Consider the following 24,319-nt stretch of genomic DNA (forward strand, 5'->3'; position numbering starts at 1 on the left):
AATAAAATACCTAGGAATCCAACTTACAAGGGATGCGAAGGACCTCTTCAAGGAGAACTACAAACCACTGCTCAACAAAATAAAAGAGGACACAGCAAATGGAAGAACATTCCATGCTCATGGATAGGAAGAATCAATATCATGAAAATGGCCATACTGCCCAAGGTAATTTATAGGTTCAATGCCATCCCCATCAAGCTACCAATCACTTTCTTCACAGAATTGGAAAAAACTACTTTAAAGTTCATATAGAACCAAAAAAGAGCCTGCATTGCCAAGACAATTCTAAGCGAAAAGAACAAAGCTGGAGGCATCATGCTACCTGACTTCAAACTATACTACAAGGCTACAGTAACCAAAACAGCATGGTACTTGTACCAAAACAGAGATATAGACCAATGGAAGAGAACAGAGCCCTCAGAAATAATACCACACATCTACAACCATCTGATCTTTGACAAACCTGACAAAAACAAGAAATGGGGAAAGGATTCCCTATTTAACAAATGGTGCTGGGAAAACTGGCTAGCCATATGTAGAAAGCTGAAACTGGATCCCTTCCTTATACAAAAATTAATTCAAGATGGATTAAAGACTTAAATGTTAGACCTAAAATCATAAAAACCCTAGAAGAAAACCTGGGCGATACCATTCAGGACATAGGCATGGGCAAGGACTTCATGACTAAAACACCAAAAGCAATGGCAACAAAAGCCAAAATTGACAAATGGGATCTAATTAAACTAAAGAGCTTCTGCACAGCAAAAGAAACTACCATCAGAGTGAACAGGCAACCTACAGAATGGGAGAAAATTTTTACAATCTACCCATCTGACAAATGGCTAATATCCAGAATCTACAAAGAACTTACACAAATTTACAAGAAAAAAATCAAACCACCCCATCAAAAAGTGGGTGAAGGATATGAACAGACACTTCTCAAAAGAAGACATTTATGCAGCCAACAGACACATGAAAAGATGCTCATCATCACTGGCCATCAGAGAAATGCAAATCAAAACTACAATGAGATACCATCTCATGCCAGTTAGAGTGGCAGTCATTAAAAAGTCAGGAAACAACAGGTGCTGGAGAGGATGTGGAGAAATAGGAACACTTTTACACTGTTGGTGGGACTGTAAAGTAGTTCAACCATTGTGGAAGACAGTGTGGTGATTCCTCAGGGACCTAGAACTAGAAATACCATTTGACCCAGAGATCCCATTACTGGTTATATACCCAAAGGATTATAAATCATGCTGCTATAAAGGCACATACACATATATGTTTATTGCAGCACTATTCACAAAAGCAAAGACTTGGAACCAACCCAAATGTCCATCAATGATAGACTGGATTAAGAAAATGTGGCACATATACACCATGGAATACTATGCAGCCATAAAAAAGGATGAGTTCATGTCCTTTGTAGGGACATGATGAAGCTGGAAACCATCATTCTGAGCAAACTATTGCAAGGACAGAAAAACCAAACACCTCATGTTCTCACTCATAGGTGGAATTGAACAATGAGAACACTTGGACACAGGGTGGGGAACATCACACACCAGGGCCTGTTGTGGGATGGGGGGAGGGGGGAGGGATAGCATTAGGAGATATACCTAATGTAAATGACGAGTTAACGGGTACAGCACACCAACATGGCACATGTATATGTATGTAACAAACCTGCACATTGTGCACATGTACCCTAGAACTTAAAGTATAATTAAAAAAATAAATAAATCAAAAATAAATAAGTAAATACATAAATAAATTTGATAAAGGAAAAAAAAGAATGAGTGGAAACTATACCCTCCTCTTCAATATTCTGGAACCATTTGTTTAGAATTGGTATTATTTTTTCCTCAATAGCTTTGTAGGATTCATCCATAAATTCATCTTGGCCTGGAAAAAAAAATAAAGTATGGGCAAAGGACTTGAATAGATATTTCTCCAAATATACACAAATGGCCAATAAGCACATAAAAATGAAAATTTGCTTAATATCACTAATCATTGCAAATCAAAATCTCATGAGATATTACCTCATACCCATTAGAATGGGTACTAATGAAATAACAGAAAATAACATGTTAATGAGGTTGTGGAGAAATTGGAATTCTCGAGCACTCTTGATGGGAATGTCAGATGGTACAGTCACTGTGGAGAACAATTTTGTGGTTCCCCAAAAAAATAAAACTAGAATAACTATATGATCCACTAATTTCACTTCTAGATATATACCTAAAAGAATTGAAAGCATAGTCTCAAAGAGATATATGTTCACCTATGTTCATAGCAACATTATTCACAATAGCCAAAAGTTGGAAGCAACCCACGTGTCCATTGACAGATGAATGGGTAGACTAAATGTGGCCTCTACATACAGTATTCCATACAGTATGGAAAATGTTTTGGTGGTTTCTTCTAAAACTAAACATGCATCTACTGTGTGATCCAACAATTATTTTCCTAGATATTTACTTAAAATAAATGGAAACATGTCCACTAAAAATCTTGTACAAGAATATTCATGGTGGCTTTATCCACAATGATAAAAAATGGAAACACATAAAATGTTCATTAAGAAGAGACTGGATAAACAAATTTGGTATATTCATATAATGGAGTACTACTCAGAAGTAAAAAAGACCTACTGATAGTCACAGGGACATGGATGAATCTTGTAATATGCTGAATGAATAACCTATATACAAGAGAGTATGTTTGTCATGATTTCATTTAAATGAAGTTTTTGAATCGACAAAACCAATTTATGGAGACAGAAAGAACAATGGTTGCCTCAGTGGGGTACTATTAGTTTGTTAAGGGGTATGAGGGAACTTTCTGGGATTATGGAAATTATGTCTTGGTTGGTATTGCCATTACATGGTTTTAAAAACAATTTGTCAAAGCTTATTAAACTTTACACTTAAAACCATGCATTTTATTATATGTAAATTATGTCTCATTGAAGTTGAACTCATCGACGAAAGCTACTGGGCCTAGAGTTCTCTTTATGCAAAGGCTTTTAATTTCTGAAGCAATTTAATAATAGTTACAGTATAACTTAGTTGTCCTATTTCTTCAAGTTTGATAAATAATATTTTTCTGGGTTTCATCCAGTTCATCTACATTTTCTACAGTTTCAGAATTGTCTGTAGCATTTACTGTTAAAAACAGTAATAGCCTGTTTTTAATCTGATGTTGGTTATTTGTTCCTTCTTTTGTTTTTTTCTTTATCAGTGTCACCAGGAGTTTGTCAATTTGGGAAGTCTTTTTCCTTTGTTTTTTGAGATGGAGTCTGCCTCTGTCACCCACGCTGGAGTGCAGTGGCTGTGATCTAGGCTCACTGCAACCTCTACCTCCTGGGTTCAAGCAACTCTCATGCCTCAGCTTCCTGAGTAGTTGGGATTACAGGCGTGTTCCTCCATGCCGGCTTATTTTTGTATTTTTAGTAGAGAAGGGGTTTCATTATGTTGGCCAGACTGGTCTCAAACTCTTGGCCTCAAGTGATCTGCCCACGTCAGTCTCCCAAAGAGCTGAGGTTACAGGTGTGAGCCACTGTGCCCAGACGTATCTTAAGATGAGTTCTTAGATCATTAATTTTCAGTCTTTCTAATGTACACATTTCAATGCTGTAAATTTCCCACTAAGTATTGCTGTATCTGTGTCCTATGGGTTTTGATATATAGTAAATTAGTATTGTTTAGCCCAATGCCCTCCTGTATCTCTTAATTTCTAAATTTAAGGGGACATGTTGTGTTTTTGTTACTGATTTCTAGCATAACTGAATTGTTACTAGAGAGCACACTCTGGTATGACTTTAGTACTTTGAAATTTATTGATATTTGCCTGATGGCCCAATATATGGGGTCACTTTTTGTAAACATCCCTTACATACATGAAAATAATGTATATTGTATAGTTGTTGGGTGTTTCCTTTATGTAAAGATTACCAGTTATATTCTTTATATTTGTGTATCTTTTTTTTATTCTGTACCTTTGCTTTTTTTTATTTGTGTTTTATTAAGTAGTTGACTGAGATAGATGTGTTTAAAAATTTTACACAATGATTGTGGATTTCTGTTTTCTAATTTCAGTTCTGTTAACTTGTCTTTATTTCAAGGCCATATTATTGGGTGTACATTATTTTGAATATGTGCAACTTTTTATTACATACGATAGAACTTTATGTGTATAGTTGTTCCCTTGGTTTATACATGGGGGATTGGTTCCAGAACCCCCCAGGAATACCAAAATCTGCGCATACTCATATCCCCTAGTCAGCCCTGTGGAACCCATGCAAACTAGAAGTTGGCCCTCCATATATGTGAGTTTCATATCCTGTGGATACTGTATTGTCCATTTAAATTTGGTTGAAAAAAAATCCACATATAAATGGATGCAGTTCAAACCCATGTTGTTCAAAGTTCAACTGTATACTTAATATGTATTTTACATGTTTATATATAATGGAAATTGTTGTTAAAACAAGATACCTCCTTTATCTCTAGTAGAGATAAACTTGCCTTAGAGCAAGTTTTTATGTTATTATTATAACTATACCATTTTTATTCTGTTTCATGTTTGCTTGTTATATCTTTTAAATCTGTTTACTCTTATCCTCTATCTTTATGTTTTAAATGACTCTTATAAATAGCATGCAGCCAGAGTTTATAATTTTATGCACTCTGACAATCTTTGTCTCTTTTACTGGTATATTTGGCCTTAGACTACATTATCTCCTTTATCTCTTATGTCTTACTTATATGTTAGTATACTATTATTGTTGTCATGTACTTTGATGATTTTTTTTCCTAAGGGTTTTGTATTGTCCAAGAAGAAAGAAAAAATAGAGTGAACTGGGGGTAAGCAGTAATTACAGGGTAATTCTAATCTGAAAATCCAAAATCTAAAATGCTCCCAAGTCCAAAACTTTATAGCACAGACATAATGCCACAAGTGGAGAAGTCCATGCACAAGTACTTAACACGTACTTTTTCATGTACAAAATTATTAAAATATTGTATTAAATTACCTTCAGGCTATGTGTAAGGTATATACAAAATATAAATGAGTTTTGTGTTTAGACATAGGTCCTATCCTTAGGATATCTCATTAGATAAATCTGAAATATTTTTGGTCCCAAGCATTTTGGAAAAGGAATACTCAACCTCTACAGAGAATATTTAGAATTGATGAAAGACGTGAATTCACAGATATAGAAAGAGAAATGTATACCAAGCAAGAAAAATTAAAAGAAATCCACATCTAGACTTGGTATAACTAAAGAATATTGGACACATAAAAGTATTAAAAGTATCTGGAGAGAAATGAAAGATGAAAGTGAAGAAATGACATATTGGCCATGAACATCTCAACAAACAACAATAGAAGTCAGAAAACAGTGAGAAAGTATTTTCATGGGCTAAGAAGATTACTGTCAACATTAAATTTTGTCCACAACATACCTATCTTTTAAGAATGTTGGAGAAATAAGGATAATTTTATATTAAAAAGTGAGGAAAACATGCTTTTCAAGAACACTCGGACTATTTAACAAAAATGATCATATAGGCCAAGAATAACTAAAGCAATCTTTAAGAACAAAGTAGGAAAATGTGCCCTACCAGATACAAAGATTAATTGTATAGCTAAGGTAATTAAGACAGTATGACACTGGCACAGAAGTTGTCAAGTCAATTGAATAACAGAGAAGCCTAGAAAAAGATACAGGGGTACATGGTAACTAGACACAATACAGAAGTGATATTGCCGATATGTAGTGCTAGAACATTTGACTATCTATATGGAAAAATATGAAAGTCTACCTCTACACTACATACAAACACAAATTCCTTAAGGATATAAATAAATGTGAAGGGCAGGGCTTCAAAACATTTGAAGAAGATGTGGGACAATATCTTTGTGACCTGGTAGTAAAGAAAGATTTCCTAAATAAGATTAAAAAACACAACCATATTTGAAAATATTGATACATTCATATATACTAAAATAATTTCTGGTTACTTGGAAAGTAAAGTAACAAACCTCAAAATTGGAGAAATATCCCAACTTTACATATATAAAGAACAAAGGATTAGAACCCATTAAATGTAATTAAGAAGAAAATGAAGCACCAAGTACATAAATGAGTAAAATATATGAACAGAGATGGTCACAGAACAGAAAACATGAAGAGTTAAACATGTTACATAATTTTCTGGAAAGTGCAAATTATACAACAAAACTTCAGTCAAATACTTTTATCTGACACTATCAACTCTTGGTGAAGTTGTGAAGCAGGAAAAGTCATAACCTTGTTGCTGAGAATTTAAATTGGTATAAATGCATATGGAAAATAATGTCATCTTTAAAGTTGAATATGTAACCTGCCCTATGACCCGGCAATTCCAATCCTAGGTATATACTATAGAGAAATTCTACATTTGCACCAGGAGGTGTTTACAAGAACATTCATAGCACTATTGTGTGTGTACCAGTCCCAAAATGGAGACAACTCAGTGCCCTGAACAATTGATTACATAAACAGTGTTATATTCATACAATAGAACACTACTCAGCAGTGAAAATGAAAGAACTGTATTTTTACACATAAATACCTCAAACATAACTGTTCAATGAGAAAAGCAAGCCAGAAAAATAATGTACTATGAAAACATTTATATGAAGTTCAAAAAAAATCTTGAAATATTGTTTAGGGATGCATAATTATGCAATGAATCTATAAAGAAGAGTAAGGGAATATAAATTAAGAATGTTTCTTATGCTCGAAAGGGCAGTAGGGGAAAACTAATGAAGAGGGAGGGGCATTTAATAGCTTTTATCAATATTGGTAATGGTCTATATTTTAAAGTCGATGATTGACTCATGGATACAAAATACAGTCTGATTCATCATTATATTACCCATAACCCTCTTTCCAATTCCTGTCCCTGCCGTATAACACCTTTCCAGTATTAATTTAGCCCTAAGATAAAAGTGAATATGAAGGGTGCTAATTCAGGGCTTTCCTTCCCTCTTAATAATTTCTATATTTGAATTATATCTACACAAGTCAGTAAATATTTATACAAAGTATGTGAAAATAATACAAATGGAAGTTGTTTCTTCTTTATAGAAAATTAATCTCATTAAGAATATGCCTTTTCTTTGAATCACATGAGTTTTCTGTACAATGGAAATACTTATTCTAATAAAGCATATTAAACTGAGTGAGAGTAACCAATGTAAATATTGTTGAGAAATTCATTAAAAATAAATGCATGGGTGTTTATTTTATATTACTTGTCAAGACAAAATACATATTTTAGGGGAGAAGATAGATTTTTTGAAAACAAAGCACTTCTCACCATATGAAAATGTAAGGAAAGTGATCCAACCTAATTTCCATGAATAAGTAATCTTTTAAGATTCACAAAACCACAAAATGAATATGTAATGTTTTCAAGTAATCCATAGCATTTACTAATATTCATGCTATTTTTCTTTACTTAAAGGTCAATAAATTAGAGTTAGAACTAGAAAGTGCCAAACAGAAATTTGGAGAAATCACAGACACCTATCAGAAAGAAATTGAGGACAAAAAGATATCAGAAGAAAATCTTTTGGAAGAGGTGGGAAAAACTTAATGTATTAAGAACTTATTATACTAAAAATCTATATTTTTATTAGGATTTTAAGAGAAAAGTAAAAAAAATCTTAACTATTAAATTACGATTTTAAAAAAGGGTTAGTAAATTTATATAAGGGTCAGTTTATCAGTTTTTATAGAAACTAAAAGTATACTTGCTATTCTAAGTATTTGAGTATATAATTATTTTGAAAGGATTAAATGATTGCCACAGTGGTATAGTGTCATCTTACTTCATAAAACACCCCGAAAAAAACCCCAAACAGTGCATTTTCTACTTGTTTTTCCAGTTTCCTGGTGTTTGAGGTTTGCTTTTATTTAAGTAGAACATATACTTTTTACACTTGTTTGTTTTTTGTGCATTTATTTTAGGAAACTTTTTTTTTTGCTTATTTGATAGGTTGAGAAAGCAAAAGTAATAGCTGATGAAGCAGTAAAATTACAGAAAGAAATTGATAAGCGATGTCAACATAAAATAGCTGAAATGGTAGCACTTATGGAAAAACATAAGGTAATTTTTTTCTTCTTATATAATGAAAATTATTAATTGGAGCCATATTTCTGTTAAATAATGGTGAAATCAAGATAGTATTCTTATTTGTCAGATAAGATTATTGTCTATGCAACAGTGACTGTCTATAGCTAGAATACCCTTGATGCCCATTTCTTCAAGTTCAGATCTTAACCATACAAAGTTGAGCCTGTGTGTCACATCCTTGAGGAAATCTCTCTTTGTTATCTGTGATGAATGGAAGTAATCACTCTTTTTCTGGATTCTGCTAATAGTCTCTTATAGCACTTTATACCTTATATATTTTTAAGTACATAACCAGGATAAGTATCTCATTGATATCTAACATATAATAGGCTAAATCAATTTTTATCAAAGGAATAAATAGATGAAATACTTAGTGTTTAATGTGTTTTTGTCTTATATTTTTAATTGTTGTTTTAGAGTATCCATTTGTTAAGGAATTAAGCCTCATTCCCCTTAAGATTTGGAGAAGAGGTAGGGTATACCTACCTATTCATTTAAAAAAAAAGCTGCTGGAATACGAGATTATTATGAGGGAAGCGGTGAGGATTTAAAAAAATAATTTAAATAACATTGTGAACTCATAGATTTGAACACATTTGGTATGTTTCAATCCAGTGCAGCATCTGTCCTTATTGATAACTCACATTTTCCCACCTTTGGCTAGCAGGAGCCTCTTTAAGCTGACTGGCAAGTCCTTTTGACTTAACTGTAATTTTCTCTGATAACTTTCTTTGAGTTATGACAAAATGTTTAAGGCTTCTTTTTTTGATGTAATAATTTTTTTATTATTATACTTTAAGTTCTAGGGTACATGTGCACAACGTGCAGGTTTGTCACATATGTATACATGTGCCATGTTGGTGTGCTGCACCCATTAACTCATCATTTACATTAGGTATATCTCCTATGCTAGTTTAAGGCTTGTATTTCCTGTCCCAGATTTGAAATCAGTCAGTTTTGTAGAAGCCCTGGTGTTTCTGGCAAATTTTTAAGTGTTAAAATTCAATGTTTCCAAAGATAAAAGAATTATCCAAAAGATAAAAGAATTATCTTTTGCTCTTTGGTTATTTCCAAGACTGTTGTGTGTTTCACTATTGAGGTTGTTTGAATGAAAAAATATAATTGAAACATTAAAAATATATACCCATATATATCACTGAATTTATAAACATAAGTTTCTGCAAAATTAAATACTAAATAATTAATTAAATACTAAATTAAATATTAAAATATGTTAGGATACCAATCTTATAATCTATTCAGTTTTAATATATATAAAATGTCTTCTTTGTTTAATATAGCACCAATATGATAAGATCATTGAAGAAAGAGACTCAGAATTAGGACTTTATAAGAGCAAAGAACAAGAACAGTCATCACTGAGAGCATCTTTGGTGAGATACAGAAAAAATAGCAGTAATGGCCAGTTTTCATAATGTCAGCAGTGACTGGTGGTAAAGAATAATGTTAAGTAAAACTAATTTTTGAGCTATAGAATCAGAGTCTTAACTCTGAAAGGGATCTTATAGATCTTCCAGTTACATGTTTTTTTCTAATTTAGTTTTTGAAATAGTGGAACAAACTATTTTTTCAAGTGAAATTTTATAAACTCCAGTAAACAAATAAGTTTGGACCTCTGATTGAAATTGGGAGAGGAGGGTGGGATAAACTGGGAGAGAACGAAGAGAGATATACTTTGTGTTGAATTTTTCTTTAAAGAAAACTACAAAAAACTTGATTTTGTTTTGTTTTGTTTTGTTTTGTTTTTGTTTTTTGAGTTGGAGTCTTTCTCTGTCCCCCAGGCCGGAGTGCACTGGCATGATCTTGGCTCACTGCAACCTCCACCTCCTGGGTTCAAGCAGTTCTCTGGCCTCAGCCTCCTGAGTAGCTGGGACTACAGGTGTGCATCACCACACCTGGCTAATTTTTGTATTAATATTTTTAGTAGAGACGGGGTTTCACCATGTTGGCCAGGCTTTCCTCAAACTCCTGACCTCGAGTGATATGCCTGCCTCTGCCTCCCAGGGAAGTGCTGGGATTACAGGCATGAGCCACTGCACCCAGCCCAAAAACTTGTTTAAATGAGGTTTTTAGCTATGATGTTAAGCTAGCAGCCTTTATATCAGTTGACTTTAAAAGTATCTACATTTTATGAGTGAATTTATTTCTCTACAATATTAAATTTACTCAGAGCACTAGTTTATATTTTCATTGTCTTGAGAAATACATGAAAGCTCTTCTAAACTTCATGTTTCTTTTTCTTTAGGAGATTGAACTATCCAATCTCAAAGCTGAACTTTTGTCTGTTAAGAAGCAACTTGAAATAGAAAGAGAAGAGAAGGTAGGTTTTTTGGCATTATAGATAAAATGATTACAAGGTTTAGGGGCAACTTTGCATTTTTAAAATTATGTCATATTATAAAATAATTTGATAAATTTTAATAATGGGATGAGAAAATAATTTCCCCCAGAAGCTTTTTTCTAGAAACATTTAGAATATTTCCTAATGTAAATGCAAAACACACGTAAATATAAGTGTACTTTTAAGAAAAGAACACTTTTGTGGCTCATGTCTGTAATCCCAGCACTTTGGGAGGCCAAGGCGGGCGGATCATGAGGTCAGGAGATCGAGACCATCCTGGCTAACATGGTGAAACCCCGTTTCTGCTAAAAATACAAAAAATTAGCCGGGCGCGGTGGTGGGCGCCTGTAGTCCCAGCTACTCGGGAGGCTGAGGCAGGAGAATGGCGCGAACCCGGGAGGCGGAGCTTGCAGCAGCCAAGATCGCGCCACTGCACTCTAGCCTGGGAGACAGAGTGAGACTCCGTCTCAACAAAAAAAAAAAAAAAAAAAAAAAGAAAAGGAACCCTTTTTTTTTCTGCAAATACTGTTAACATTTTTAATGTATATCCTTCTAGCATGTTTCCTTTTCTTTTTATTATACTTTAAGTTTTAGGGTACATGTGCACAACGTGCAGGTTTGTTACATATGTATACATGTGACATGTTGGTGTGCTGCACCCATTAACTTGTCGTTTAACGTTAGGTATATCTCCTAATGCTATCCCTACCCCCTGGAACACTTTTAAATATACTGTATATGAGTAATATTATCTCGTATTAAAATGCTTATATATTTAGATATGCTTTTTTTGAAGCTATTCATCATGTTTCAGAAAAAAAGGATTACAGGCGTGAGCCACCACGCCCAGCCTAAATTACACTTTTATACACATTTTAAGAATGTAAGTAATACATACAAATGTAAAGGAAAATGTTGATGGAATTCTAGACCTTACATCCCAGAATAACTTTTATCTATTTTGGGCGTGTATCACTTCACATGGCTCCTTTATGAAAAAACAAAAACAAAAAGAACCATAGTCAGATACACTTACACATATCAAGAAAGATAAAGAAAGAATACCTTTGAAAAAAAATGCCATATTAGCTACTTTAAACTAAAATATACATATTATATTTGAATTTATTGAAAAAAATAATTTGAAATTGGAATTGCAGAATTATTATTAAACTTAAGATAGATATTTCTTTACAAAATATTTAATAGTTCTTGAAAGAGCTTAGATTCTAGGGTGAAGAAAACAGACTGAAAAACATTTTGAAGAGGGAGGAAAGTTGTAGGTGCCAGTGTAGTTTCTTTTAATTAAGCTTTTTATTTTGAGATAATTGTAGATTCACATGCAGTTGTAAGAAATAATGTAGAGAGATCCCATGTATCCTTTATTAAGTTTCCCCCCATGGTCACATCTTACAAATTGTAGGACAATACCACAACCAGGATTTTGACATTGACACAATTAAGATACAGAACAGTTCCATCTCCATAAAGATTCCTCATATTGCCCTTTTATAGCCACATCCACCTCCCTCCCCCACCCCTGGCAATCACTAACATGTTCTCCATTTCTATAATTTTGCCATTTCGAGAATGTTATCTAGATGGATTCATACACTATGTAACCTTTTGTTATCAGCTTTGTTCCTTGGAGATTTATCCAAGTTGTTAGTCCAACCTGAGTGTATAGAAAGTTGGAAAGCAGATAGAAAAATGTAAATACTTTTTTTTAGTTTTTATTGCCAAGTAGTATTCTGTGGTATGGAGGTACCACAGTTTAAGAGTTTGCCCAGTCAAGGGTACCTAGTTGTTTCTAGTTTTGAGCTATTATAAATAAAGCTGTTATGAACATCTGTGTACAAGTTTTGGTGTGAACCTGTTTTCATTTTTCTGAAACAACTACCTAAGAATACAATTGCTAAATTGTATGGCAGTTGCATATTAGTTTCATAAGCAACTGCCAAACTATTTTCCAAAGTGGTGGTACCATTTTACATTACCATAAGCACTGTATAAATGATCCAGTTTCTCTGCATCCTTACCAGCAGCAACTTGCTATTTTTTATTTTAGTTATTCTTGTAGGTTTGTAGTCATAATTCATTGTGGTTCTAATTTGCATTTTTCTGCTGTTGAACAGTGTATTAGTCTATTCTCATGCTGCTAATAAAGACATACCTGAGACTGGGTAATTTATAAAGAAAAGAGGTTTAATTGACTCAGAGTTCCACAGGGCTGGGGAGGCCTCAGGAAACTTACAATTATGGTGGAAGGGGAAGCAAACATGTCCTTCACATGGCAGCAGGAAGGATAATGAATGCCAAGCAAAGGGGGAAAAGCCCCTTATAAAACCATTAGATCTTGTGAGAACTCACTGTCACGAGAACAGCAGCATGGGGGTAACCAACCTCATGATTCAATTACCTCCCACTGGGTACCCTCCCACAACATGTGGGGATAATGGGAACTGCAATTCAAGATGAGATTTGTATCTGTGTTTTTATTTTTAACTAATTTTCTAATTAGACTTGTTTTTACCTGTTGAATTTTAAGAATTCTTTATATAATGTAATTATTAGTCCTCTGTCAGAGGACTTATTCCATTTGTGTTGCTATAACAGAATACTTGAGACTGGGTAATTTATAAAGAACAGAAATGTACTTTTCTCACAGTTCTGGAAAATGGGAAGTTCAAGATCAAGGTGCCAGCATCTGGTGAGGGCATTTTGTGGCATCCTCCAGAGAGAGAAATGCCATGTCTTTATATGGTGGAAGACAAAAAGGCAAAGAATAAAAAGAGGGCCAAACATGCCTTTTTATGATGGGATTCCTGCCACCCATAAGGGCAGAGCCCTCATGGTCCTATCACCTTCCAAATGTCCTACTTCCTAACAATGCCACAATGACAACCAAATTTCAACATGAGTTTTGGAGGGTACAGACATTCAAACCATAGCATCAGATATGTGGTTTGCCAGTGTATGCTCCCAGTCTATAGCTTGCCTTTTTATTCTAACAGTTTTTTTGCAGAACAAGTTTTTAATCTTGATAAATTTTAATTTCTCAGTTTTTCCTTTTATGGATTGTGCTTTTGATCCCAAGTCTAAGAACTCTTTCCCTAGCCCTAGATCCCAAAGACTTTGGCCTGTGTCTTTTTGTAAAAGCTTTAGAATTTTATTTTTTATACTTACGTCTGTGATCCATTTTGAGTTAATTGTTATATAAAGCGTGAAGTTCAGTTTTTTGCCTATGGATCTCAGATTGCTCTATCACCAGCTGTTGAAAAGACTACTTTATCTCCATTGAATTACTTTCAAACTTTTGTCAAAAACTAGTTAGGCATGTTCTTATGGATCTATTTCTATGGTCTTTATTCTGTTCCATTGATCTATGTGCCTCTTCACCAATATCACTGCCATGCTTACTTTATACTAAGCCTTAATATCAAGTAAAATGATTCTCCTACTTTATTTTTCTCTGTCAAGATTGTTTTAGATGTTTTAGTACCTGTTACTTTCCATATATTTTAGAATAAATTTGTTTATTTTTACAAAAACCTTGCTGGGATTTTGATAGAAAATTTATTAAACCTATAGATCACAGTTTGAGGAAAATTGACATCTTTACTTTGTTGAGTTTTCAAATCTATAGCATGGTATTTTTCTCCATTTATTAGATATTTGATTTCTTTCATAAGAATTTCATAATTTTCATTATATAGCCTCTAAACCTGTTTTGTTAAATGTATATCTATTTCATTTCCTTTCATGCAATTGAAAAAAATAGATATTTGTTCTTATTTTTATTAATTTTTAATTGACAAATAGTAATTGTGTACATTTATGAGGTGCAATGTGACATGTTGATATACGTACGTGTACGTTATAGAAGATTCAGTCAAACTAATTAACATGTCTATGACCTTGCCAGCTTATCATTTTTTTGACGTGAGAACATTAAAAATCTTTTAGCAATTTTAAAATATGCAATATCTTATTATTAGTGGTGGTCATCATGCAGTGCAATAGATTGTGTTTTTAATTTTGTTTCCTATATGCTTATCATTAGTGTACAGAAACATGATTGATTTTTGTGTTTGTTTTGTATCCTGTGCCCATGCTAAACTTATTTATTAGCTCTACAATGCTTATTTTTATTCTTTGTGATTTTCTGTGCAGACATTTGTCATCTGCAGGATGATTGGAAAGGATAAAACACTAATATTAATAAATACAATAATAATTAATTATATTTTATTTTATCCTTTCCAGTCAGTATGCTTTTTATTTATTTATTTATTTTTTATTTATTTATTTTTGAGACGGAGTCTTGCTCTGTCACCAGGCTGGAGTGCAGTGGTGTGATCTCGGCTCACTGCAACCTCCACCATCTGGGTTCAGGAGATTCTCCTGCCTCAGCCTCCCGAGCAGCTGGGACTACAGGCACATGCCGCCATGCCCAGCTAATTTTTGTCTTTGTAGTAGAGACGGGGTTTCACCATGTTGTCCAGGATGGTCTCAATCTCTTGACCTCGTGATCTGCCTGCCTCGGCCTCCCAAAGTGCTGGCATTACAGGCATGAGTCACCGCGCCTGGCCTTTATTTCTTTTTCTTGACTTATTGCAGTGAATGACTAGAACTTCCAGTACCGTGTGGTAGACTAATAAGTGGCGAGAGCATACATGCTTGCAGTATTGATAAATGTAGGGAGAAAAGCATTCAATTTTTTAACCAATAAGTATGATGTTAGCTATAGATTTTTTCTAGATTTAAAAAATCAAGTTGATGTAATCTTCCTGTAGTAATTTAATTAAGAGTTTTTAAAAATCGTGAATTGGTACTGGATTTTATCAGATGCTTTTTCTGCATTGATTGATATTATCATATTATTTTTCTTTTTATCTTGTTGATATGGTGGATTACCTTGGTTGATTTTTTGAATGCTATTCCCTAGAATAAATCCCATTTGGTGTATGACATATACATATGGAGAGTGAGAAACAGGGAGAGAGAGAGAGAGGGCACTTGCTAGATTTAATCTGCTAATTTTTTGTTGAGGATTTTAAATCTAAGTTCATGAGAAATACTGGTCTGTAGTTTTCTTCTTTATACTATCTTGTCTGGTTATGATATCATGAGTCTGGAAGTGTTTTCCTTGCTTCTGTTTTCGGGAAGAGATTGTATAAAATTGGTGTTAATTTTTCTTTCTGTTTGGTAGATTGGTAGCCTTCTCCAGTGAAACTATCCAGGCTTGTAGATTTCTGAAAAGGACTTTTAAACAATAAATTCAATTTCTGTAATGGTTAATTAGGCTGTTTCAGGGTCACCATTAACCCACTCTTATCTCCTCAAAACAACAAGAATTCTGCACCTATCCAGTCAAAATCTCACTTTGGGAGCCTCAGGACTCAAGAGGGAGTCTCTGAAACCCTCATGGAACCAAAGACCTTGGAGGGTCATTTTGAGAGCGCAGACTGACAGCACTTGGAGGGTCATTTTGAGAGTGCAGACTGACAGTAGGTTACAGGTGGCTGACCTACTGAGTTTGCTCCCAGGTTCAAGCCCAGGAATGGCCCAGTCCTCTAAGTGGCTTGGCTATAGCCCTGTTTGTCCTTGAGCTTGCAATCAAAACCATCTGCCAAAGAGTCCGGGGGAATCACACTATTAGTGCCTTGATAGAAAGGCTTGTCTGCTTGCTGATATTGGTTTTGGCAGTGAACATAATAGTTGCTTTGTGGCACTTCCCTAGCCCACTTTATCTGAGGTCCCAGCTGAGAGCTGCTAACACAAGGACCCAGAGGGAGACTCACCCGTACCTCGCAGCTGAGGAGTCTAAGCCATCCTGAATAGGATCACCAACCTCTTTCCTTGTGCTGTCTCTGAGATCTATCTTGTCTGGGAGATGTGTACCTGTTTGGGCTAACAAGATGGGCTCTGCAGCCTGTGTCCCCCAGCAGATCTTGGATAGGTGGTGGGGGGACAGTCACAGGTCTAGTCCTTCCTGCTGCAATCAGGGAACTATCCTGTCTGTGCAGGGCCCTGCTGAGAGATGTACACTCCTCTAATCCAATGGGATGGGCATTCCAACCTCTATCTCACAGTAATCCTGAGGGAGCTAATTCTCAGCTCCAGTCCATCCTGCTACACTTAGGAAACTATTGTCTGTGCAGGGTTCTCCTAGGAGACATGTGTTCTCTCAGCCACCAAGATTAGGCTCTTCAGCCTCCAACCCACAGCAGATCCTGAGGGGAACTATGGTCAACTCCAGCCCCTCAAGCTGCACTTGACATCCTATCTTGCCCATGCAGAGACCTGCTGGGAGGCATGTCCATCTCAGCCACTGGGACAATCTTCTGAACTCAGGTCCCTGGTCAGCATTCCCATACAGCTCTAGTACCCTCCTTGGATCTTTCCCAGGCTTATCTGGGCTGGAATGGCATGTCAACCTTGGAGTCCTTGCAAGACTCATGGCAAGTGTGGACTTAGAGCATCCTCTAGTGCTGAGATGGCTGCAGTGGTCACAGGCTCAGGAAACACAACAACCAGACTTCTTAGAATCACTAGAATCACTGAGAACCACAAACAGAGGCAGACTGTGCAGACAATTAAATACTTAATCTCTCAGTGTGCAGACATTGTCACACATCCACAAGCATCAAGAACATTGAGGGAAATATAACCTCACCAAACAGACAAAATAAGGTGCCAGAGACTGACCCTAAATTGATGGAAATGTGTGATCTCTCAAAGAATTAGAAATGGCCAGGTTTTGTTGTTGTTGTTGTTGTTTGTTTGTTTTTGTAGAAACAGGGTTTCTCTCTCTTGCCCAGGATGAAGTGCAATGGTACAATCATAGCTCACTGGAATCTCCAACTCCTGGGTTCAAGAGATCCTCTGGTCTCAGCCTACTAAGTAGCTGGGACTACAAGTGACCACCACCCCACCCAGCTAATTTTTAAGTTTTTTGCAGGGGTCTTGCTATGTTGCCTAAACTGGTCTTGAACTCCTTAAGTAAACATTAAGTTTACTTAGATGTAAGACCTGAAACTATGAAATTACTGAAAGAAAACACTGGGTAAATGCTACAGGGCATTGGTCTGGTCAAAGATTATTTGAGTGAGACCTCAAAAAGCATAGGCAATGAAAGCAAAAATGGATAAAATAGGATTATATCAAGCTACAAAGTTTCTGCACAGCAAAGGAAACAGCAAAGTGAGAAAAATCAACCCTTGGAATGGGAGAACATGTTTGGAAACTATCCATCCAACAAGAGATGAATAACCAGAATATATAAGAAACTCAAACAATTCAATAGCAAAAAACCCCAAATTATCTGATTAAAAATTGGGCAAAATCTTGAATCAACATTTCTCAAAAGAAGACATACAGATGGAAACAGGTATATGAAAACATGCTCAACATCACTAATCATCAGGGAAACACAAATCAACACCACCACAATGAGATATAACCTCACACCTATTAGGATGGCTGTTGCTAAAAGTCAAAAGATAGTAAGTGTTGATGAGGATGTGGAACAAAGGGAACCCTTATTTACTGCTGCTGGGAGTGTAAATTGGTACAGCCATTATGGAAAACAGTCTAGAGATTCCTCAAAAAACTAAAAATAGAGCTACCTTATGACCCAGCAATCCCACTACTGAGTATATATCCAAAAGAAAGGAAATCAGCATATTGAAGAGAGATCTAAATTCCCATGTTTACTGTAGCACTATTCACAATTGCCAAAATATGGAATCAACTAAGTGTTCATTAACAAGTGATTGGATAAAGAAAATGTGGTATACATTCCATATGCAACGGAATATTAATCAGCCATAAAAAAGAAGGAAATTTTGTCATTTGCAACTACATGGATGGAGCTGGAGGATATTAGGTTATGTGAAATAAGCTAGGCACAGAAAAACAGCTGTTAAATATTCTCATTCATATGTGGGAGCTTAAAAAATTATCTCATGGAGGTAGTAAATACAGCAGTGGTTACTGGAGGCTGGGAAGGGTAGTGGGGAGGGAGGGATGAAGAGGGATTGATTAATGGGTACAAATATACAATTAGATAAAAGATAGAAGTTCCAGTGTTTGGTAGCACAATAGGGCTAGTGTAGGTTTCAAAATATTGAATACTTCAAAATAGCTATAGGAGAAGAATTGGAATATTCCCAACACAAAGAAATGATAAATGTTTGAGATGATAGATATCCTAATTACTCTGATTTTGATTATTATGTATCATATACAGATATCAAAATATCACATGTACTCCCAAAATATGTACAACTATTATATATCAATAAAAATTATTTAGTAATTTATCTTTTTATTATTCAGTTTTAAAAGTTCTTTATTTCAGGCCGGGTGCGGTGGCTCATGCCTGTAATCCCAGCACTTTGGGAGGCTGAGGCGGGCGGATCACAAGGTCAGGAGATTGAGTCCATCCTGGCTAACACGGTGAAACCCTGTCTCTACTAAAAAAAAAAAAAAAAAAAAATTAGCCGGGCATGGTGGTGGGTGCCCGTAGTCCCAGCTACTTGGGAGGCTGAGGCAGGAGAATGGCATGAACCCGGGAGGTGGAGCTTGCAGTGAGCCGAGATTGTGCCACTGCACTCCAGCCTGGGTAACAGAGTGAGACTCCATCTCAAAAAAAAAAAAAAAAAGAAAAGAGTTCTTTATTTCAGATACATGTTCTTTATATGACGTACTATTTGCAGATATTTTCTCTCATTCTGTGGGTTGTTTTTTCAGTTTCTTGTTGGTATCATTTGCAACACAAAAGTTTTCATTTTGATGAAATTCAGTGTATCTAGATGCCCTTTATCAAACTGAGAAAGTTCTCTTCTATTCCTAATTAGTTTAAAGGTTGTTTTGTTCTCTTTTGTTTTACCATAAAAGGGTGTTAGATTTGTGAAATGCTTTTTCCATGTCTGTTGAGGTGATCATGTGGGTTTCTCCCTTTATTCCATTAATATTATGTGTTACAGTAATTGATTTTCAGGTGTGAAACCAACTTTACATTCTTGGCAGAAATTCTACTTGGTCTTGGTATATAATCCTCATTTTATTTTGCTGGATTTGGTTTGCTAGCATTTTGAGCTGAGAATTTTTTGCATCTACATTTATGAGAGCTATTGAGCTATAGTTTTCTGTCTTTTAATTTTTAATTTTTGTGGGTACATTGTAGGTGTGTATATTTATGGGGTGTATGGGATATTTTGATAGAAGCATACATTGTGTAATAATTTTATCAGAGTGAATGAGGTATCCATCACCTCAAGCATTTATCCTTTGTATTACAAACAATCCAATTATACTCTTTTAGTTATTTTAAAATGTCCACTTAAATTATTGGCCATAATCACCCTATTGTGCTATCAAATGCTATATCTTATTCATTCTTTCTATTTTTTATATCCATTAACCATTCTCCTTTCCCCACACATCCCCTCCCCTCCTCCCTACTACCCTTCCCAGCCTCTGATAATCATCCTTCTATTCTCTATCTCCATGAGTTCAATGGCTATAATTTTTAGTACCCACAGACAAGTGAGAACATGCAAAGTTTGTCTTTCTGTGCCTGGCTTATTTCACTTAACATAATGACCTCCAGTTCCACCCATGCTGTTGCAAATCACAGGATCTTATTCTTTTTTATGACTGAATAGTAGTTCATGGTGTGTATGCGCCATATTTTCTTTATCCAGTCATTAGTTGATGGACATTTGGGTTGCTTCCAAATCTTGGCTATTGTGAACAGTGTTACAGTAAACATGGGAGTGCAGATATTTCTTAGGTATATGGATTTCTTTTCTTTTGGGTATATACCTAGCAGTGGGATGGCTGGATCATACAGTCTATAGCAGCTGATTATTTTTAGTTTGCTTGTGTTTTTTTTTTTTTTTTTTTTTTTTGAGATGGAGTCTTGCTCTGTTGCCCATGCTGGAGTGCAGTGGTGTGATCTCGGCTCACTGCAACCTCCACCTCCTGGGTTCAAGTGATTCTCCTGCCTCAGCCTCCCGAGTAGCTGGGATCACAGGCATGCACCATCACCTGTGGCTAATTTTTGTATTTTTAGTAGAGATGGGGTTTTGCCATGTTGGTCAGGCTGGTCTCGAACTCCTGACCTCAGGTGATCCACTCGCCTTGGCCTCCCTAAGTGCTGGGATTACGGGCGTGAGCCACCACGCCCAGCCTATTTTTAGTTTTTTGAGGCGCCTCCACAGTGGTTGTACTAATTTACGTTCCCACCAGCAGTGTATGAGGGTTCCCTTTTCTCCACGTCCTCGTCAGCATTTGTTATTGCCTGACTTTTGGATAAAAGCCATTTTAACTGGGGTAAGATGATATCTCATTGTAGTTTTGATCTGCATTTCTCTGATGATCAATGATGTTGAGTACCTTTTCATATACCTGTTTGCCATTGGTATATCTTCTTTTGAGAAATGTATTATCTTTTTGATATGCTGTTAGACTCGGTTAGCTAGTATTTTGTTGAGGATTTGTGCATCTATGTTCATCAGGGATATTTGTCTGTAATTTTCTTTTTTCGTTTTGTCCTCTCCTGGTTTTGGTATTAGGGTGATACTGGCTTCATAGAATGATTTAGGGGGGATTTTCTCTTACTCTATCTTTTGGAATAGTTTCAGTAGGATTGGTACCAATTCTTTGAATGTCTGACAGAATTCAACTGTGAATCCATCTGGTCCTGAACTTCTTTTATTGGCAGTTTTTAAAAATTACCATTTCAGTCTTGCTGCTTGTTATTGGTCTGTTCAGAGTTTCTCTTGCTTCCTGGTTTCATCTAGGAGGGTTGTATATTTCCAGGAATTTATCCATCTCGTCTAGGTTTTCTAGTTTGTGCATGTTAAGGTGTTCATAGTAGCCTTGATCTTTTTTATTTCTCTGGTATCAGTTGTAATATCTCCTGTTTCATTTCTAATTGAGCTTATTTGAATCTTCTCTTTTCTTGGTTAATCTCACAAATGGTCTATCAATTTTGTTTATGTTTTCAAAGAACTAGCTTTTTGTTTCATTTATCTTTTGTATTTTTTGTTTCAATTTCATTTAGTTATGCTCTGATCTTTGTAATTTCTTTTCTTCTGCTGAATTTGGGTTTGGTTTGTTCTTGTTCCTCTAGCTCCTTGAGATGTGACCTTAGATTGTCTGTTTGTGCTCTTTCAGACTTTTTGATGTAGGCATTTAATGCTATGAACTTTCCTCTTAGCACTGCTTTTGCTGTATCTCAGAGGCATTGATAGGCTGTGTCACTATTATCGTTTAGTTGAAAGAATTTAAAAATTTCCATCTTGATTTCATTGTTGACCCAAAGACCATTCATGAGAAGATTATTTAATTTCCACGTATTTGCCTGATTTTGAGAGTTCCTTTTGGAGTTGATTTCCAATTTTATTCCACTGTGGTCTGAGAGAGTACTTGATATAATTTCGATGTTCTTAATTCATTGAGACCTGTTTTGTGGCCTTTCATATGGTCTGTCCTGGAGAATGTTACATGTGGTGATGAATAGAATGTATATTCTGCAGTTGTTAGGTAGAATGTTCTGTAAATACCTGTTAAGTGCATCTGTTCCAGGGTATAGTTTAAGTCCATTTTTTCTTTGTTGATTTTCTGTCTTGATGACCTGTCTAGTGCTGCCAGTGAAGTATTGAAGTCCCCCACTGTTATTTGTGTTGCCATCTATCTTTTTTTTTTTTTTTTTTTGAGATGGAGTCTTACCTTTTTGCCCAGGCTGGAGTGCAGTGACACAATTTCGGCTCACTGAAACCTTCGCCTCCCAGGTTCAAGTGATTCTCCTGCATCAGCCTCCCGAGTAGAGTAGCTGAGATTACAGGCACCCGGCACAACACCCAGCTAATTTTTGTATTTTTTTAGTAGAGACAGGGTTTCACTGTGTTGGCCAGGCTGGTCTCGAGCTCCTGACCTCAGGTGATCCAGCCCGCCTCAGCCTCCCAAAGTGCTGGGATTATAGGTGTGAGCCACTGCACCCAGCATGTCTATCTCATTTTTAAGGTCTGGTAGTCATTGTTTTATACATTTGGGAGAACCACTGTTAGGTGCATATATTTTTAGGTCTGTGATATTTTCCTGTTAAACAAGTCCTTTTATCATTAAGTAATGTCTCTTTTTGTCTTTTTAAACTGTTGTTGCTTTAAAGTCTGTTTTGTCTGATGTAAGAATAACTATTCTTGCCTGCTTTTGGTGTCCATTTGCATGGAATATCTTTTTCCACCCCTTTACCTTAAGTTTATGTGAGTCCGTATTTGTTATGTTAGGTGAGTCCCTTAAAGACAGCACATACTTGGGTTGGTGAATTCTTATATATTCTGCCATTCTGTATCTTTTAAGTGGAGCATTTAGGCCATTTACATTCAACATTAGTATTGAGATGTGAGGTACTCTTCCATTCATTGTGCTATTTGTTGCCTGAATACCTTGATTTTTTTTCATTGTGTTATTGTTTTATAGGTTTTGTAAGATTTATGCTTTAAGGAAATTCTATTTTGGTGTATTTTTAGGTTTTGTTTCAAGATGTAGAGCTCCTTTTAGCAGTTATTGTAGTGCTAACTTGGTAGTGGCGAATTCTCTCAGCATTTGTTTGTCTGAAAAAGACTTTATCTTTTCTTCATTTTTGAAGCTTAGTTACACTGGATACAAAATTCTTGGCTGATAATTATTTTGTTTAAGGAGCCTAAAGATAAGACCCCAGTCCCTACTAGCTTGTAAGGTTTCTGCTGAGAAGTCTGCTGTTAATCCAATAGGTTTTCCTTTATAGGTTAGCTTGATGCTTTTGCCTCACAGCTCTTAAGATTCTTTCCTTCATCTTGACTTTAGACAATTTGATGACTATGTGCCTAGATTATGATCTTTTGCGATGAATTTCCTGGGTATTCTTTGAGCCTCTTGTATTTGGATGTCTAGATCTCTAGCAAGGTCAGGGAAGTTTTCCTTGATTACTCCCTCAAATAAATTTTCCAAAGTCTTAGATTTCTCTTCTTCCTGAGGAACACCAATTTTCTTAGGTTGGTTTGTTTAACATAATCCCAAGCTTCTTGGAGGCTTTGTTCATTTTTTTAAAAGTATTTTTTCTTTTTTATTATACTTTAAATTCTGGGATACGTGTGCAGAACATGCAAGTTTGTTACATAGGTATACACGTGCCATGGTGGTTTGCTGCACTCACCAACCTATCATCTACATTAGGTATTTCTTCTAATGCTATCCCTCCCCTTGCCCCCAACCCCTGACAGACCCCAATGTGTGATGTTCCCATCCCTGTGCCTGTATGTTCTCATTGTTCAGCTTCCACTTACAAGTGAGAACATGTGGTGTTTGGTTTTCTGTTTCCGTGTTAGTTTGCTGAGAATGATGGTTTCCAGCTTCATCCATGTCCCTGTAAAGGACATGAACTAATTCTTTTTTATGGCTGCATAGTATTTCATGGTGTATATGTGCCACATTTTCTTTATCCAGTCTATCATTGATGGGCATTTGGGTTGGTTCCAAGTCTTTGCTATTGTGAATAATGCTGCAACAAACATATGTGTGCATGTGTCTTTATAGTAGAATGATTTATAATCCTTTGGGTATATACCCAGTAATGGGATTGCTGGGTCAAATGGTATTTCTGGTTCTAGATCCTTGAGGAATCACCACACTGTCTTCCACAATGGTTGAACTAATTTACACTCCCACCAACTGTGTAAAAGCATTCCTATTTCTCCACATCCTC

The 24,319-nt window shown here is 35.6% G+C and overlaps 1 protein-coding gene across 3 annotated transcripts in view; it reads left to right on the top strand.

The window, feature by feature from the left end:
• The window catches only part of SYCP1 (synaptonemal complex protein 1), a 137,880-nt gene that overhangs the window by 82,756 nt on the left and 30,805 nt on the right, over window positions 1-24,319 (top strand). For all 3 annotated transcript variants that reach the window (XM_031004128.3, XM_031004131.3, XM_055356133.2), the window contains 4 exons: window positions 7,527-7,643; window positions 8,061-8,171; window positions 9,500-9,592; window positions 10,465-10,539. In XM_031004128.3, the coding sequence (XP_030859988.2) occupies window positions 7,527-7,643; window positions 8,061-8,171; window positions 9,500-9,592; window positions 10,465-10,539 (396 nt within the window). The remainder of the gene's footprint in view (window positions 1-7,526; window positions 7,644-8,060; window positions 8,172-9,499; window positions 9,593-10,464; window positions 10,540-24,319) is intronic.

The sequence above is a fragment of the Gorilla gorilla genome, chromosome 1 (assembly GCF_029281585.2).
Source record: "Gorilla gorilla gorilla isolate KB3781 chromosome 1, NHGRI_mGorGor1-v2.1_pri, whole genome shotgun sequence".
Classification (NCBI taxonomy): Eukaryota; Metazoa; Chordata; class Mammalia; order Primates; family Hominidae; genus Gorilla; species Gorilla gorilla.